Source organism: Erpetoichthys calabaricus, chromosome 4 (assembly GCF_900747795.2).
Source record: "Erpetoichthys calabaricus chromosome 4, fErpCal1.3, whole genome shotgun sequence".
Lineage (NCBI taxonomy): Eukaryota > Metazoa > Chordata > Cladistia > Polypteriformes > Polypteridae > Erpetoichthys > Erpetoichthys calabaricus.
The window spans coordinates 304,928,715-304,943,689 of NC_041397.2; the positions used below are offsets into that span (position 1 = coordinate 304,928,715).

At 37.7% G+C, this 14,975-nt stretch overlaps 1 protein-coding gene across 4 annotated transcripts in view; it reads right to left on the reverse strand.

Moving 5' to 3' along the window:
* Window positions 1-6,661: 6,661 nt before the first annotated feature.
* LOC114641203 (olfactory receptor 1M1-like) overlaps window positions 6,662-14,975 on the reverse strand; it is a 63,167-nt gene continuing 54,853 nt past the window's right edge. For 3 of the 4 annotated variants that reach the window (XM_028790293.2, XM_051927261.1, XM_051927262.1), the window contains exon 2: window positions 6,662-7,706. In XM_028790293.2, coding sequence (XP_028646126.2) covers window positions 6,731-7,684 — 954 coding nt within the window. In that variant the 5' untranslated portion in view covers window positions 7,685-7,706 and the 3' untranslated portion in view covers window positions 6,662-6,730. Of the gene's footprint in view, window positions 7,707-12,024; window positions 12,061-14,975 lie in introns of those variants that run through there. The other variant, XM_051927263.1, reaches the window with a different exon arrangement.

A 14,975-nucleotide genomic window follows, 5' to 3' on the forward strand; every position in this document is an offset into this window, starting at 1 on the left:
TATTCCTGATGCTATGTACATTATATGTTGTATCATTCAAACATAATAATAATTGTAAAGCTTTCACAACTGACATTTAACAAATTTTAGGGACTGACATGACACTGAGAACTTTTCTACAGAATTTACAGTTTTACTTTCCTGGACTTTGCTTCAGTCCTCTATGACTTCATCATATAAAGGTAATTGCCCCTACTTTGTATTATAATATGACTGGTCCATGTCACTGATTGCAGCTATTAAATGATCAGGTATACAAACACAATCAAACCCTAGGGTATATTGATCTTTTCCTTAAAATCTTTATGACCACTACAGAACTATGATGTTTTGATAGCATCGTTATGCATATAAACTAAAGAAACTACAGATAGCCAAGTACAAGAAGGCAGGTAATAGCCTGCAGGTTAACTTTCCACATCCATCATCCAGTACAGCAAGTTTATTTGGCTTACATTTGTGCTAATTGTGATAATGGCACCGTTACGCTGCGGCTTTAAAACAAACACAATTTGCACAATGGCAGAATGTTCTTACCTCTGTCTTTAGTTTGCAACTCTCCTTTTTCCTTTTGGGGTGTTGAAAACCTGATGACTTTAGTTTTTACATTTTGAAACATTCCTTGATAAGTCCTCTTCCTCTTTTTGCCACTTTACTTGCAGTGTATTGTTTTGGGGGCGGTGAGGGGTTTGGATCATACCAAATTAACTTAACAGCATCATTGATATCTTTCCTATTCCCCCTCATTGCATAGCTTTTCTAGGTTGGCACCACAGAAGGCATGTGTTCTTAATGGTACAAGGACATGCACTGTCTAAGACAAAGTGAAATTGGCTTGGTAAATTGGTGCCTCCAGAAGATGGCTCCCTAAATGGCCACCTAGGTCTCTTAATAGGTTGACCAGCACTATCAATAATGATACTTTATGATCACCATTTATATATATATATATATATAGTTTATCAGGGTAGGGCATGTCCTTAAGTCCTAAGATGCACTTGGTTGCTCTTCACTGCATAGCTTTTAGTGCTGCTATGTCTTTCCTGTAGTGTGGCAACCAGAACTGCACACGATATTAGATGTGCAAGGAGACAGGAAAATTGTCCAAAACCAGAGATTGACACAAAAACAAATAATAATAATGGAGGATCAGATCACTTCCTTACACAAATGACTGAAAGGTCTGCTTCATATGTTAGAAGGTCTAATGAGGAAAGGGCAGCTAGGTTTATTTCTCGCCTCTTCCTTATTATGTTATTTTTTTTCTTTTTGTTAAAGTTTGAATTTAGGATTGTTTCTTTTGATTGTTTTGGAATTGCTAGTTATCTCCTTTTAATTCTTATCTGTTTATTTAGCTTTCCCTTGTGTCTTGTTAATTATACAGTGGAACCTCGGGTCACAACAGTAATTCATTCCAAAACTCTGGTCACAACCCGATTTGGTCGTGACCCGATGTAATTTCCACCATAGGATTGTATGTAAATACAATTAATCCGTTCCGGACCGTACGAGCTGTATGTAAATATATATTTTTTTAAAGATTTTTAAGCAACAAAAATAGTTAATTATACCATAGAATGCACAGTGTAAAAACATTGAATAACACTGAGAAAACCTTGAACAGAGAAAACTAACGTTGCAAGAGTTTACGCTACAGCCTTACGAACCGCTCTGTGTAAACACTTTTTTTAATGAGTTTTAAGCACAGGGAAAAAAATGAACATTTGAAAAATCCGTAATTTATACAAAAACTAACCATAAACAACCAAGAAAACTAACCTTGCATGAGTCGAGTTCTGGCGTGAAGGAAGTGAGGAGGAACTGGGTGGAGAGGAGATTACAGTTTTGAGGTAAAATCTGTGACGATGCGGGTTCGCTGCATGCTCCCATCTCACTTCCGGGAGCTCTTAAACCCGTCACCGTCGGTAATGTTACCGATGAGCACGACAGTGAGGCACTGCAATGGAGCAATCGGATGGTGCAAAAAGTGCCAAGTGCTTTTATTAAAATCAACAAAACAACAATCAAAAACAAAGTCCAAATTAAATAAAGTGCAGAATCCTTCAATAAATAAATGATCCCATAAAAACAGAAGTGAAGTGGAGGTTATTATCCAATAGAAAAAAGTCTTCATTAAATACAACGAGGTTAAAACAATGCTGGAATCAGTCTCTTTAAAAACAAGCTCGGTGCATTCTTTAACTGCCTTCTCGGCCTTACGTGGTCAGCCGTCTCTCTCGTGCACTCTCTCTCGCGCTCTCTCGCACTCTCTCTCTCTCGCTCGCGCTCTCTCATTCGCTCACTCACTCTCTCTCGCTGCACAGGGAATGCACAGGGAAAGACTGAACACGTGTGGAAATCATCAGCGCGTACGAACCGGAAGGGAAACTGGCTTGTTCGTCACCCGAGTGTGTGGTCGTGAACAGATGCAAAAGTTGGGCAAACTTTTTGGTCTTAACCCGATTTGTACGTGGTCCGAGACGTTTGTGACCCGAGGTTCCACTCTATAGTCATCTTTTATGGTGAGACTCTTAATTCAGAAACAGGCCTCATGAGCATTAGTTTTCCCTGTAGCAGCTGGGGACTATTTAAGGTTCTTTCTGCCACTACATCAGTGCAGTGGCATTCGTTGATTCTAATTGTGTTTTTCTTTTCCTTTTCTGTTCCCTTTGTTTGCTATTGTTTTGTACACTGACCATTTCAACTGACAACTTCAAAGTGTGTCAATAGTTTGATATGTTTCACACAACACACATTATCTCACACTTCCTATCAATGATCCTCAAACTCCACTTTTTTTAAAGTGGCAAAGTGTTTTCAAGTAATCAATAACAGGAGAGTCGTAATTTGTATTTGGAGATCTGCTATTTGAATTGAGCCAAACCACTGATAGACCCAGTCATGGGGTAGTGTATTGTTCCTTTAACAGCCATTCACAGAAATTCAGGATCATCTACAGAGCCAGATTTCATAAGAGTTAAATTAATAAAGATTGTAAATTTACTACAAAAGCTAACATTATATAATGGGAAAGTATTGAACTACCCATGAGTGGCTTTGGGAGGAGGCAACTAGAAATTAAATTATGTAAAAATATTTTTGAGTGTAGCTTGAACGTAAGGGCAGGGGAAAAAAGAATATTTTTTAGTTAGGATCTATCAGTCCATACGAATCAATCAGATTTAACACTAGAATTACCAGAGCCTACGAAAAAACTCGTAGATCCGGCCCACCTTATATCGCTTCTTAAAACCTTTCTCACCTCTCCGCCAGCGTCTTTTGTCATCTAAATGTACTGATAAAGACAAGCTGCCAGCAGCCGGCTATTCCATCCCCCCAACGACTTAGAACGTAAACAGGCTTTTCCCAGCTCTTGCCTTGATTGATTATCTGGGAGTGAAGTGGAGTTTTAGAGTAGAAATAATAGATTGTTATTTGAAACACACGCATTTCATATGTGTTGCATTTCTACAGTAATCTGTGTAAACACATTGTTAAAACAGAAACGTGCTATATATTCTAGTAGCAATTGACAAAATGTAGGCATAAACTATATAATGTATGAAGCCTGAAGTCCAAATATCAAAGAAACACTTTCACAAAAGGTACAAAAAAAAGCCACCACCAAAAAAACCCGTCTTAGTGTGAGACATTGACATGATTTAACTATCGCTGCTTCCGTGGCGTAACGGTATCAGTCGCTGACTGGGAATCAGAAGGTCATGAGTTCGATCCTGTACAACTCCCATTTGAGAAGTGTTCTTATTTTAGAATAAAAAGATACATTTGATTTCAGTCTGTAACAGCTGGTGTAATTTATGATATTTGTAAAGGTTAGCTTTATTTTTTTAAAATTCACTTTTCATTGTCTCAGTCGCGTTCAGGATCCATCCCTACCGCCCCCCACCTGACACTGCTGTTTTTACATAAAGACGCGCTATAGTTCTGCAGTGTATCACGATACATACGACCGCGTGTTTTTTTCCCCCAGTATTGCCAGTCCCCACGTGTTGCTGTATGCTGTTTCTTTTGTACTCCAGGACATGCAGAGGAAAGCATAGTAAAGAGCAGTAACTTCAGCGCTATATGCAATCATCAGACACTCCCCATCTGATGCTGTTTTCACATAAAGACGCGCTAAAGCTCTGCAGTGTACTTGTGACTGCATTGTCGTACCAATGCTTGTGAACTGGAGTGTCTGCATGCACTTTTCGTGGCATTATACGTGTATTTTTTGAGCATGCCCATGTAGCTCAAACACAGGAACATATGTTGATGTAAAAGTATAACAAAACAAGTGCACTTTTATTCAAGACTATAACCGAAGAAAAAAGAAAGCAAGTTACAGTAGGTGGAATGCTAAGAACTGCTGATTTCCATTCTGTGCTATATAACTGTTAACATTTGCATCTGATGATTGCATATAGCGCTGTCTGATTTAGTGTGCGCAAGAACATGCAGGTGGCCAGTTGCTGAGTGCTACAACGCACATTTTAAAAAAAGAAAGAGACAAATATATGTGACGTTTTGAAGAAATCATTTTATGACGCGAATAGTACCAATCAGAAAACATTGTCGAAGTAATGCAATATTATTTGAAAACGAACAGCGTCAGATCGGGTGTGAAGTTATACTGGCGCTGTTTGAGTCAGATCAGAAGCTGAATAACCTGAAAAAGCTCCTGTTCTGACTCTAAGTAAAAAAGCATGAATTAATCAACAGAAATAACCGCGATTGACATTTTAAAGTTAACGATTTACAGTGCATACCAATTTATAAATTCAACGTCCGTTTGAAGAAAAAAAAAACACTTTCTTCAAAGCTGGGAATCGAACTCGCGTCTCTGTGGCACAGTAAGGCAGTGGTGCTCCAAGTCAGCAAACCGTCCTTATAACTTATTTTTTCAAGATCCATAACACACAGACAGACAGAGCACTGCGTAATACAGAGACAGACAAGCAGAGATATACAAATAAACAGGGAAGGCACATGTACTGAAAGAAAAAAAAAATCAACATGTGCGTTGTTTCTGCAGCACTGAATGAGCTCACCCGCTCTAACATCACCCCTCCCCCGATCTGACTCTCTAAGTAACAGCGCAAGTACAGACGCAAACCAAGTGCATGTGTGTACTGTATAATATTAACAAAAAGAGCAGCTTACTACTGAAAACGGCAAATATAGGAGTGAGTGGGGATCGAACCAGTACTCTTGATTACACTTGGTTTGCGTCTGTACTTGTGCTGTTACTTAGAAAGTCAGATGGGGGGGGGTGATGTTAGAGCACGTGAGCTCATTCAGTGCTGCAGAAACAACGCACATGTTGATTTTTTTTTCTTTCAGTACATGTGCCTTCCCTGTTTGTTTGTATATCTCTGCCTGTCTGTCTCTGTATTACGCAGTGCTCTGTCTGTCTGTGTGTTATGGATCTTGAAAAAAATAAGTTATAAGGACAGTTGTTCATGTTAATTGCAGTCTCAATTGTTAAAAAAATATTTTAAAAGGAGCATCCCACATGAAAATATAACGATCTCATTAACTGACAGTGCATACCAATTTACAAATTTTATTTCCGTTTGAGGTTAAAAAGAAAAAAAAGAACTAACACTTTATCCCCAGCGGGGAATTGAACTCATGTTTGTGAGGCAGAGAAAAGCTACTTGGTCCAAGAGGCAAATCTTAGCACGCTACACCACAGAAGCTGTTATATGGTGTGTGAAGCTTTTGTGGAAGTGTTTATTTGATCTTAAGAACTCGGGCTTTACACATTCTATATTTTGTAACATTTATTACTAAAATATGAAAAAGTTTCTGTTTTAGCAATGTGTTTACACAGATTACTGTAGAAACGGAACACGCATGAAATGCATGTATTCCAAATAGCGATCTATTATTTCTATTCTAAAACTCCAGCAGTTCAGTCACTCCCAGATAATCAAACAAGGCATGAGCTGGGAAAACTTAGTGAACGTTCTGCGACGGTGGGGGATGGAATAGCCGGCTGCTCGCTGCTCCTCTTAATCGGCACATTTAGAAGACAAAAGAGAGGTGAGAACGGTTTTAAGGTGGGCCGGATCTACGAGTTTTTTTGTAGACTCTGGTAATTCTAGTGTTAAACAGGAAGTAAATTTGCCAAGTGAAGAAATGCAAGGAAGGATACAAGCATAGAGAAAGCAAGTAAAATTATCAAATAGTCAATTCATGTATGAACTTTTGTCAATCCACAAGTAATACAAAAACTTTTGTATTTTCAAATTTGTTTGGTTAGATGTAAATATGAAGTACGGTATAAAGTTTCTCCCACCTTTTTCTGTTGGCAAGCAGCAAAGCCTTATGCCATCGTCAGTGCTAGAGCCATGTACTTTGAAGTACAGAATTCATCTGACTAGATTGATCATGTCAGACTTAGAAGTGCAGAACCAGTATCGAGGATCGAGGCACATTTTTAGCTAATATTGGAGGTTCCAGTAAGAATGCAATACCTCTTTTTTTAAAACCCCTCAATAAACCCAGTTAAATTAGCTGTTACCATATGAAGTATACTTTCCAGGTTATATTGAATAAACATTTTTACAGTGTATAATTTATGTTTTATATTGTATTCTTCCAATGAAAATGCATTATAAAACTGTTAAATATTTAAACAAACTGGACATAATATACGTAGAATGCTAATAATGAGCACTTTTGTAAATGTTTGAACACATATCAATAACAACCACTGTTTCAGTTACTGATTATTTATTTTCGGAGATGTTTTCTTCCCAGATAAAAGCTTGTAAATGCTGCTTTTTATCTCCTTGTTCCTAAAGCTGTAGATTATAGGATTCATCATGGGAGGAACTACATTTCCAACAATGACCATTGCATTATATGCTTCCGTGGAAAGTTTAACTCCTGCACCTGGCAATATGTATGAAGTCATGAGCGGTATATAAAACAGTCCAACCACTAGAAGGTGAGTAAGGCAGGTGCTGAAAACCTTCCTCTTTCCTTCAACAGATGAGATCCTTAATGCAGCCAAGGCAATTATAACATAAGAAAACAGAATTAGTGCCAACGGAAACACTCCGGTAGTGATTACTATAGTTGACAAAAGAAGCAAATATTTGGGGTCTTCTGTACAGGCAATATGAACCATTGTAGCATAATCACAGAAACAATACGGCAGAATATTAGTCTGGCAGAAAGGAAGCTCGTTGGTAAAAATAATATAAGAGGTATTAATTAGGAAAGCACTAATTGCCAATAGCGTAACACCAATACATACAGCTTTACTTGTAACAATCGAAGGGTATCTTAAAGGAAAAACAACAGCAACATATCGGTCCAGTGCCATAAACGTCAAAAGAAGAGATTCCATCAGCTCTACATTTAATATTAGATACATCTGGACTAAACAGGCAGTATATGCAACCACTAATGATTCAGAAAGAATAGCAGATACCATTTTTGGAATGAGGATTGTACTGTTTGCCAAGTCTATCATTGCAAGAGTGCAGATATAGATATACATTGGCGACTGCAGCTGACGGTTCGTCATGATGATCAGGATAACCAACAGATTGCCTATGAGGGATACCAGATAGATCAAAATGAGCAGGGTGGTTGTTGTATTTCTTTGTTCAGGCTTAATTTCACAGTGCAAAACAAACTCTGACATGAACAGACTGCTGTTGAACATTCTGGAAGGTTCTTCAGTATATCTGAAAGAAATGGAAAAAAAAATGATACAGTGAACTGTCTCTTTTAGCAACATGCATGTGGTCACAAAGGTTTCTAACATTGTCTTGTTTTTATGCTTATTTGTACAAACAGACTTTTATTAATCATCTTTATGTTGTTTCCACCGTAGCTGAAAGAAGAGAATAAAACAACAGTTTTGATTTGATACACAAATTAAGTAAGAATGTTTAACAAACGTTAGTGTAAAGACAAGCTGGAAATTGAACGCTTTCACCTCTTGACTTTAAGCCTGAACAAACCAATCACTTAAGGTGCATTCAGAGATCTTGCTACTATTACTGCCCCTTTGTTTTATCAAATCAGGATTTAAAGGGCTGGTTACACCCACATAACACCTGGGTGCAGCAGGTGAAATGAAAAGTTGGTTTGCTTATTTTATTGGTGCAGAAACAAGTTACAAGTGTAGAGTACAGTAGATTGTACAACAACACAGCAGTCACAAATAACTAAATAAAAAAATAGAAATTTTGTGGACAAACCGGCTTGCATTCTCTAGTTGGCAGCACATGACCTTTTGCCTACTATAGCTGTCCCGCTAACAAAACTTCTGATAATTTTCCCCTTTTGGCGAGACTCTCATGTGAGATAGAAACTCACTTAAAAGAAACAATTTAAAAGATTACAAAAGTGCTTTGGAAGTTCCATACGAAACAAAACCTTTACAATAGTGTCCGTCACCCAAAATATCATTTGTTTTGCTCAAAAATAGGACGGACTTTCAAGACTTTTCAAGATCTTTCCAATACCCAAGCCACTAGACGACTCTGGGATCGAGTTCTACCTGTCTGAATACTGTTTTGTGATGAATTGTCTGTTCCAGGTTTTGCTGTTCTCTTGTGTTATTTAACCCTACCTTAACAGAGTTGATTCTATGAATCTTTTGTGAAGTAGAGTTTGGCTGCTGTTTAGTTTCTGGTTCAAACATTACAGACGAGAACAGTACGGTGAAAAGGCTCTCAGCAGGGATTCTGTTTCTGTAGCAAGTAGGATTGTGTCATGAGTGACGTCGACAAACTCTCCCTTGCCAGCTCCACAGGTGCACGGATGTTCGCATCATCTATCAGCACAGCAGCAGGGCCCATGATGAAGCAGAATACAGTACATATATGTATATATATATATATATATATATATATATATATATATATATATATATATATATATATATATATATATATATGTATATATACAGTCATATGAAAAAGTTTGGGAACCCCTCTCAGCCTGCATAATAATTTACTCTACTTTCAACAAAAAAGATAACAGTGGTATGTCTTTCATTTCCTAGGAACATCTGAGTACTGGGGTATTTTCCGAACAAAGATTTATAGTGAAGCAGTATTTAGTTGTATGAAATTAAATCAAATGTGAAAAACTGGTTGTGCAATATTTGGATCACCATGTAATTGTGCTGATTTGAATATATGTAACTGCTCAATGCTGATTACTTGCAACATCAAATTGGTTGGATTAGCTCATTAAGCCTTGAACTTCATAGACAGGTGTGTCCAATCATGAGATATAAAGGTATTTAAGGTGGTCAATTGAAAGTTGTGCTTCCTTTTGACTCTCCTCTGAAGAGTGACAGCATGGGATCCTCAAAGCAACTCTCAAAAGATCTGAAAACAAAGATTGTTCAGTCTCATGGTTTAGGGGAAGGCTACAAAAAGCTATCTCAGAGGTTTAAACTGTCAGTTTCAACTGTAAGGAATGGAATCAGGAAATGGAAGACCACAGGCACAGTTGCTGTTAAACCCAGCAGGTCTGGCAGGCCAACACAAACACAGGAGCGGCATATGCACAGGATTGTAAGAATGGTTACAGACAACCCACAGATCACCTCTAAAGACCTGCAAGAACATCTTGCTGCAGATGGTGTATCTGTACATCGTTCTACAATTCAGCGCAATTTGCACAAAGAAAATCTGTATGGCAGGGTGATGAGAAAGAAGCCATTTCTACACTCACACCACAAACAGTGTCGCTTTTATGCAAATGCTAATTTAGATAAGCCAGATTAATTTTGGAACAAAGTTCTTTGAACTTATGAGACAAAAATTGAGTTATTTGGTCATAACAAAAAACACTTTGCATGGCGGAATAAGAATACCGCATTTCAAGAAAAACACCTGCTACCTACTGTCAAATTTGGTGGAGGTTCCATCATGCTGTGGGGCTGTGTGGTTAGTTCAGGGACTAGGGCCCTTGTTAAAGTCAAGGGTTGGATGAATTCAACCCAATATCAACCAATTCTTCAGGATAATGTTCGCGCATCAGTCACAAAGTTGAGGTTACGCAGGGGTTGGATATTCCAACAAGACAATGACCCAAAACACAGTTCGAAATCTACAAAGGCATTCATGCAGAGGGAGAAGTACAATGTTCTGGAATGGCCGTCACAGTCCCCAGACTTGAATATCATTGAAAATGTATGAAGCAGGCTGTCCATGCTCAGCAGCCATCAAATTTAACTGAACTGGAGAGATTTTGTATGGAAGAATGGTCAGAAATACCTCCATCCAGAATCCAAACTATAGGAGGACAGCATCTAGAGGCTGTTATATTTGCAAAAGGAGGCTCAACTAAGTATTGATGTCATATCTCTGTTGGGGTGCCCAAATGTATGCACCTGTCTAATTTTGTTATGATGCATATTGCATATTTTCTGTTAATCCAATAAACTTAATGTCACTGTTGAAATACTACTGTTACCATAAGGCATGCCACAAATTAAAAGCTCAGCCAATGATAAGCAAAAATCCAAAGAATTAAGAGGGGTTCCCAAAGTTTTTGATATGACTGTATCTCTTTTATGTGAAAATTCAGTAAAAGAAATAATAAAATGAAGACTTTTTGTTACTCAAATCAGCTGATGAATTAAGTGCTGGTCAGACCCAGCAGGCTGTGTTACACTCAATAGAAACGAAACCCTTACTCTTACATGAGTGTGAAACAGATGTCATATCTGACGACACCTTCATAACAAACTTTTAAACTTTACTCACTCACTACGCCAATGAAAACATCTTTTTTACAAATTAAAGTTTAAGAAGGGGCGGCACGGTGGCGCAGTGGATAGCGCTGCTGCCTCGCAGTTGGGAGATCTGGGGACCTGGGTTCGATTCCCGGGTCCTCCCTGCGTGGAGTTTGCATGTTCTCCCCGTGTCTGCGTGGGTTTCCTCCGGGCGCTCTGGTTTCCTCCCACAGTCCAAAGACATGCAGGTTAGGTGGATTGGCGATTCTGAATTGGCCCTAGTGTGTGCTTGGTGTGTGGGTGTGTTTGTGTGTGTCCTGTGGTGGGTTGGCACCCTGCCCAGGATTGTTTCCTGCCTTGTGCCCTGTGTTGGCTGGGATTGGCTCCAGCAGACCCCCGTGACCCTGTGTTCGGATTCAGCGGGCTGGAAAATGGATGGATGGATGGAAGTTTAAGAAGACAAATAAGAACAATTGCAAAAAAATTGAAGTTGAGTGTGAGAGTGAAAGAGATAAGGGCATGACAGCAAGGGAGAAAAAAACTCTGTGGTGCCCTAAGCATGTGCGTATTTCGGTTGATGATAATTGCAGGGCGGAGGTATTGGACAGTAAAGAATAAGGTTGTTGGGTCAATTCCAACCATAGACTCCTTTGATGTTCTCAGTCAAGTCGTTGAATCTCTGATGGTTAGGTTCTGAACAGTGACTTACTATGTGAGTGCAAGGAACTCATTTCACCTCCCTTAATGTTGGAATAACTCCCAATTGTACATTGTATAAAATAAACTCATAACCCATCCATCTATATGTCCATTAATCTGTAACATGAATCATCTTTTTCCATTTCTTGGTCATAAGAAGCCAGACCCTATTCTGAACACACGTAAATAAATTTAGGAAACACACTTTAGCAGAATCCTTGTCTATCATTGCGCACTGTTGTTCTCACAGATCAAATTTTTCTTTTCTATCTACATTAACATTCATGGCTGAGGGATGTGGAATTGAAACCACAGTACCAGTGAAAAAGCCACACAGGTAAAGTATGCAAGTTGCATCAAGCTGGCAGCCAAATGCCATGCCTGGAAGCTGCAGGATGGTAGTGACAGTTGCGTCCATAAACGCTTTATCGAACTAAAATAAAATGTAGATGTAAGTAAAGCTTGTTTCAGTTGAAAAATAATAATTTTATCAATGGACTGCATCTTACAGGGAATCTACACAACACCCTTTGAAACCTTCAAACATAAACATGAACAGAGAAGAAAAAGCGAGGCAACGATATCCTGAAACATAGTCTACTAACCTGAGATGTTCTTTCAGTTGAGATTGTTGTCATCATTTATGGCAAAATCAGACGAGCTTTCTCACTATGAACACTTGACTCCCTATGTTGTAAAGGGATGATGACAAAGTTTGTTAAAAAAAGAAATGTACATGATGTGGTCCATTCTAGAACCGCATGCAGTGCGGCAAACTAAAGATTTTTAAGTGTAACTAAAGATGCACTATTTAAATCTGTTCACCTCCTTGAAGGGACTACTGAGACACTGGATATTTTTAGGTTATACCTCTGAGATTTTTATATTACCAAGTAACCACTCTTCACTTTAACAGAAGGCACATTTAATTAGAAAAGTAGGTGAACTCACAAAGGAGTAGAAAAAAAAAACAGTATTGTAGTCAGACAACATTAATTTACCCTGAAGAATTACAAACGTATATCAAAATGGAAGAAATGCACATTGCAATTATGTTGGTTCCTGGATGGAACGCAAGTGGCAGAGAAAAAAACTATGTGTTTAGGAGTGGGCAAGAAAATAGTCAGATGAAGTAAAGATCAATGCACAAAAAACACACATACTGTATTAACAAGAAAACAGGCCAAAGCTAAGTTCAAAACCCTAAATAAATTCCATCTTTAGAAATTTGTTTTGTTTTGTTTTGTTTTGTCTAACCTTAATTGTTATGCCTTCAGTAAAAAAAGACAATTTTTAAATAGGGATTGGGAAATACAGTATAGCCTAACTCGGAATGAAGGGAAAGTTCAAAACCAAATATTAAGTTCTATCTTTTGCCAACATCGAATGTAAACCATAAAATTTAAAGCAAGAATTGTGTATTATTTAAAGTCAAAACGAGTACACAGCAAAGCACACATCACACGTAAAGAATCTTTATCTAGTCTCAGAATGCATGGCAATGACCGTTTACACCATCATACAATTGACGACTCTTGCTGTGTACTTCCTACCCCTAACCATTATAACAGAAGTTGCAAGTTCCAAAGAATGGAGATGCCCTATGCAAAAAAAAGACATAAAAGGCATTAAAATAAGGAAACTCCTATGAATACATTTTTAAACAGCAGAATCCTATTTGGCACATGTCAAAATCCTTACGACAATAAAATAAATTCTTAGAAATAAACCTGAGAAAAAAATCAAAAGGAAGCCAAATCATAACATTACAAATTCAGAGATCTCACAAAACTGATATCTGTGATGTCATGGGTCACACGTCCTGTACCTAGCAATGATGCAGGATCACAGTGAGAAGTAATACAAAATGGCAGAGTCCATAGAAACCTAAAGGCAACAAATGGTGACTTATCAGTGTCATCAAAAAATTTCAAAAAATAAATTAACAACAAAAAAAAACAGAATAAAAAAAAAACATTCCTAGGAGGTATGGAATGATAACAATAAAATACATCTTAGTTTTGTATATTGCTCTTAACAAATTCTCAGGTAAAATACCGTTATAAATTATAGAAATTACTAAGTATAGAATTAGAACACACAAAGATACAGATATTTTCAAACACACAGAAAACAAAATTGAAATTGATTAACATAAACGGAAACTAACAAGATCTGTCCAATAATTAATTGATAAACTATGGAAAGTTGACAACAGAGGAGATGAAAATCGTAAAAGAGAAAGTCAAAGATAAAGTGAGACAAAGTCAGTGTCCTGGAGACCTTGGCCAACTAGCCGCCCACCCTTTTCTGGAGATTCTATAGTGGAATCTGTGCTGGGCTGTCCAAGCTGATGACAGAATATTTCCATCCAATAATCCTTTATCTCGTCTGCTCTCCCATCAGCATACACATAGGAGGAGGAGTGATGGAGATGGACAAATGGATGGACAGCGTCATCATCTCATCGACGGACAGCCATGACTTATCTGGGGTGACTTTTCCATACACAGGAGAGCAGCTCAATAGTAAAGGGGTGGTACCAATTGCCACATCCAGATACCCAGAAGAAAAACAGAATAGAGGATGATTAGTAACGATTTATACATTTTGTGTTACTTATATTTCTGATGATTTCAAATGACTAACAAACAGAAATGCAGTATGCACAGCTAATCAGCAGCTCTAGTCAGGGTATGCCAGGCTAAATTAGTGAGCCTGGAGTTAACAGTTGAGATTGATGGGATATCTTTTATATTAGCAGGCAGATCATTCCACAGCTTCAGGCCCTTTAACTAAAACCTTGACCTTCCACTGTTATTTTATTAATCTTTGGAATCTTTAGTAGGCCGGCATCTTGAGATCATAATGTGCGGTTATTTTGCTAATCAACTGCATATTCAGATTGGTAAAGAGAGCCTTGGCTATTTCAGAATGGTTTGAATTGGATACATCACTATGACCCAGATTCCAAATGACTGAAATAGTGGAAGCATGGTCTTTTTTCAACACCAAAGTAATTCAAGATTTACGCCAGTTACCAGCAAGATTGTGTGCAGTTTCTATGTTGTTGTGTATATTGTTCATATTGATTACATGCCTTCAAAAAAACAAAACATAATTGGCCAATATTACGCTGATGTGCTTTGTATATATGGTAGTCAATTGGGGAAAAGTGCCCCCCATTCTGTTTTAAGGATAATGCTCACATCGCACAGGGTGCAAAGTTTGCTTTGTAAAACTGTTCATTCACAGAGATGCAACACCTACCCATTCATTCATACATACAGTATGTGTTATATATATATTGTCACTCTACAATGTACATTTGATCAATGTTTTAGCTGATAATATCAATTAATATTTTGAATTTGTAAGGGTATTTAATGAATAACTATTGTTATAAACTCATAATGAAGCTAAATGAAAATACCGCGATTAAAATATTGAAGAATACAACCTTATTCACTCAAAAATTCAACACCAAATGTGTTTTACATAAAGGTACCTTGCATTAATTTAACTCCAAATGATCATATCTGCTTGCTTTATTCAT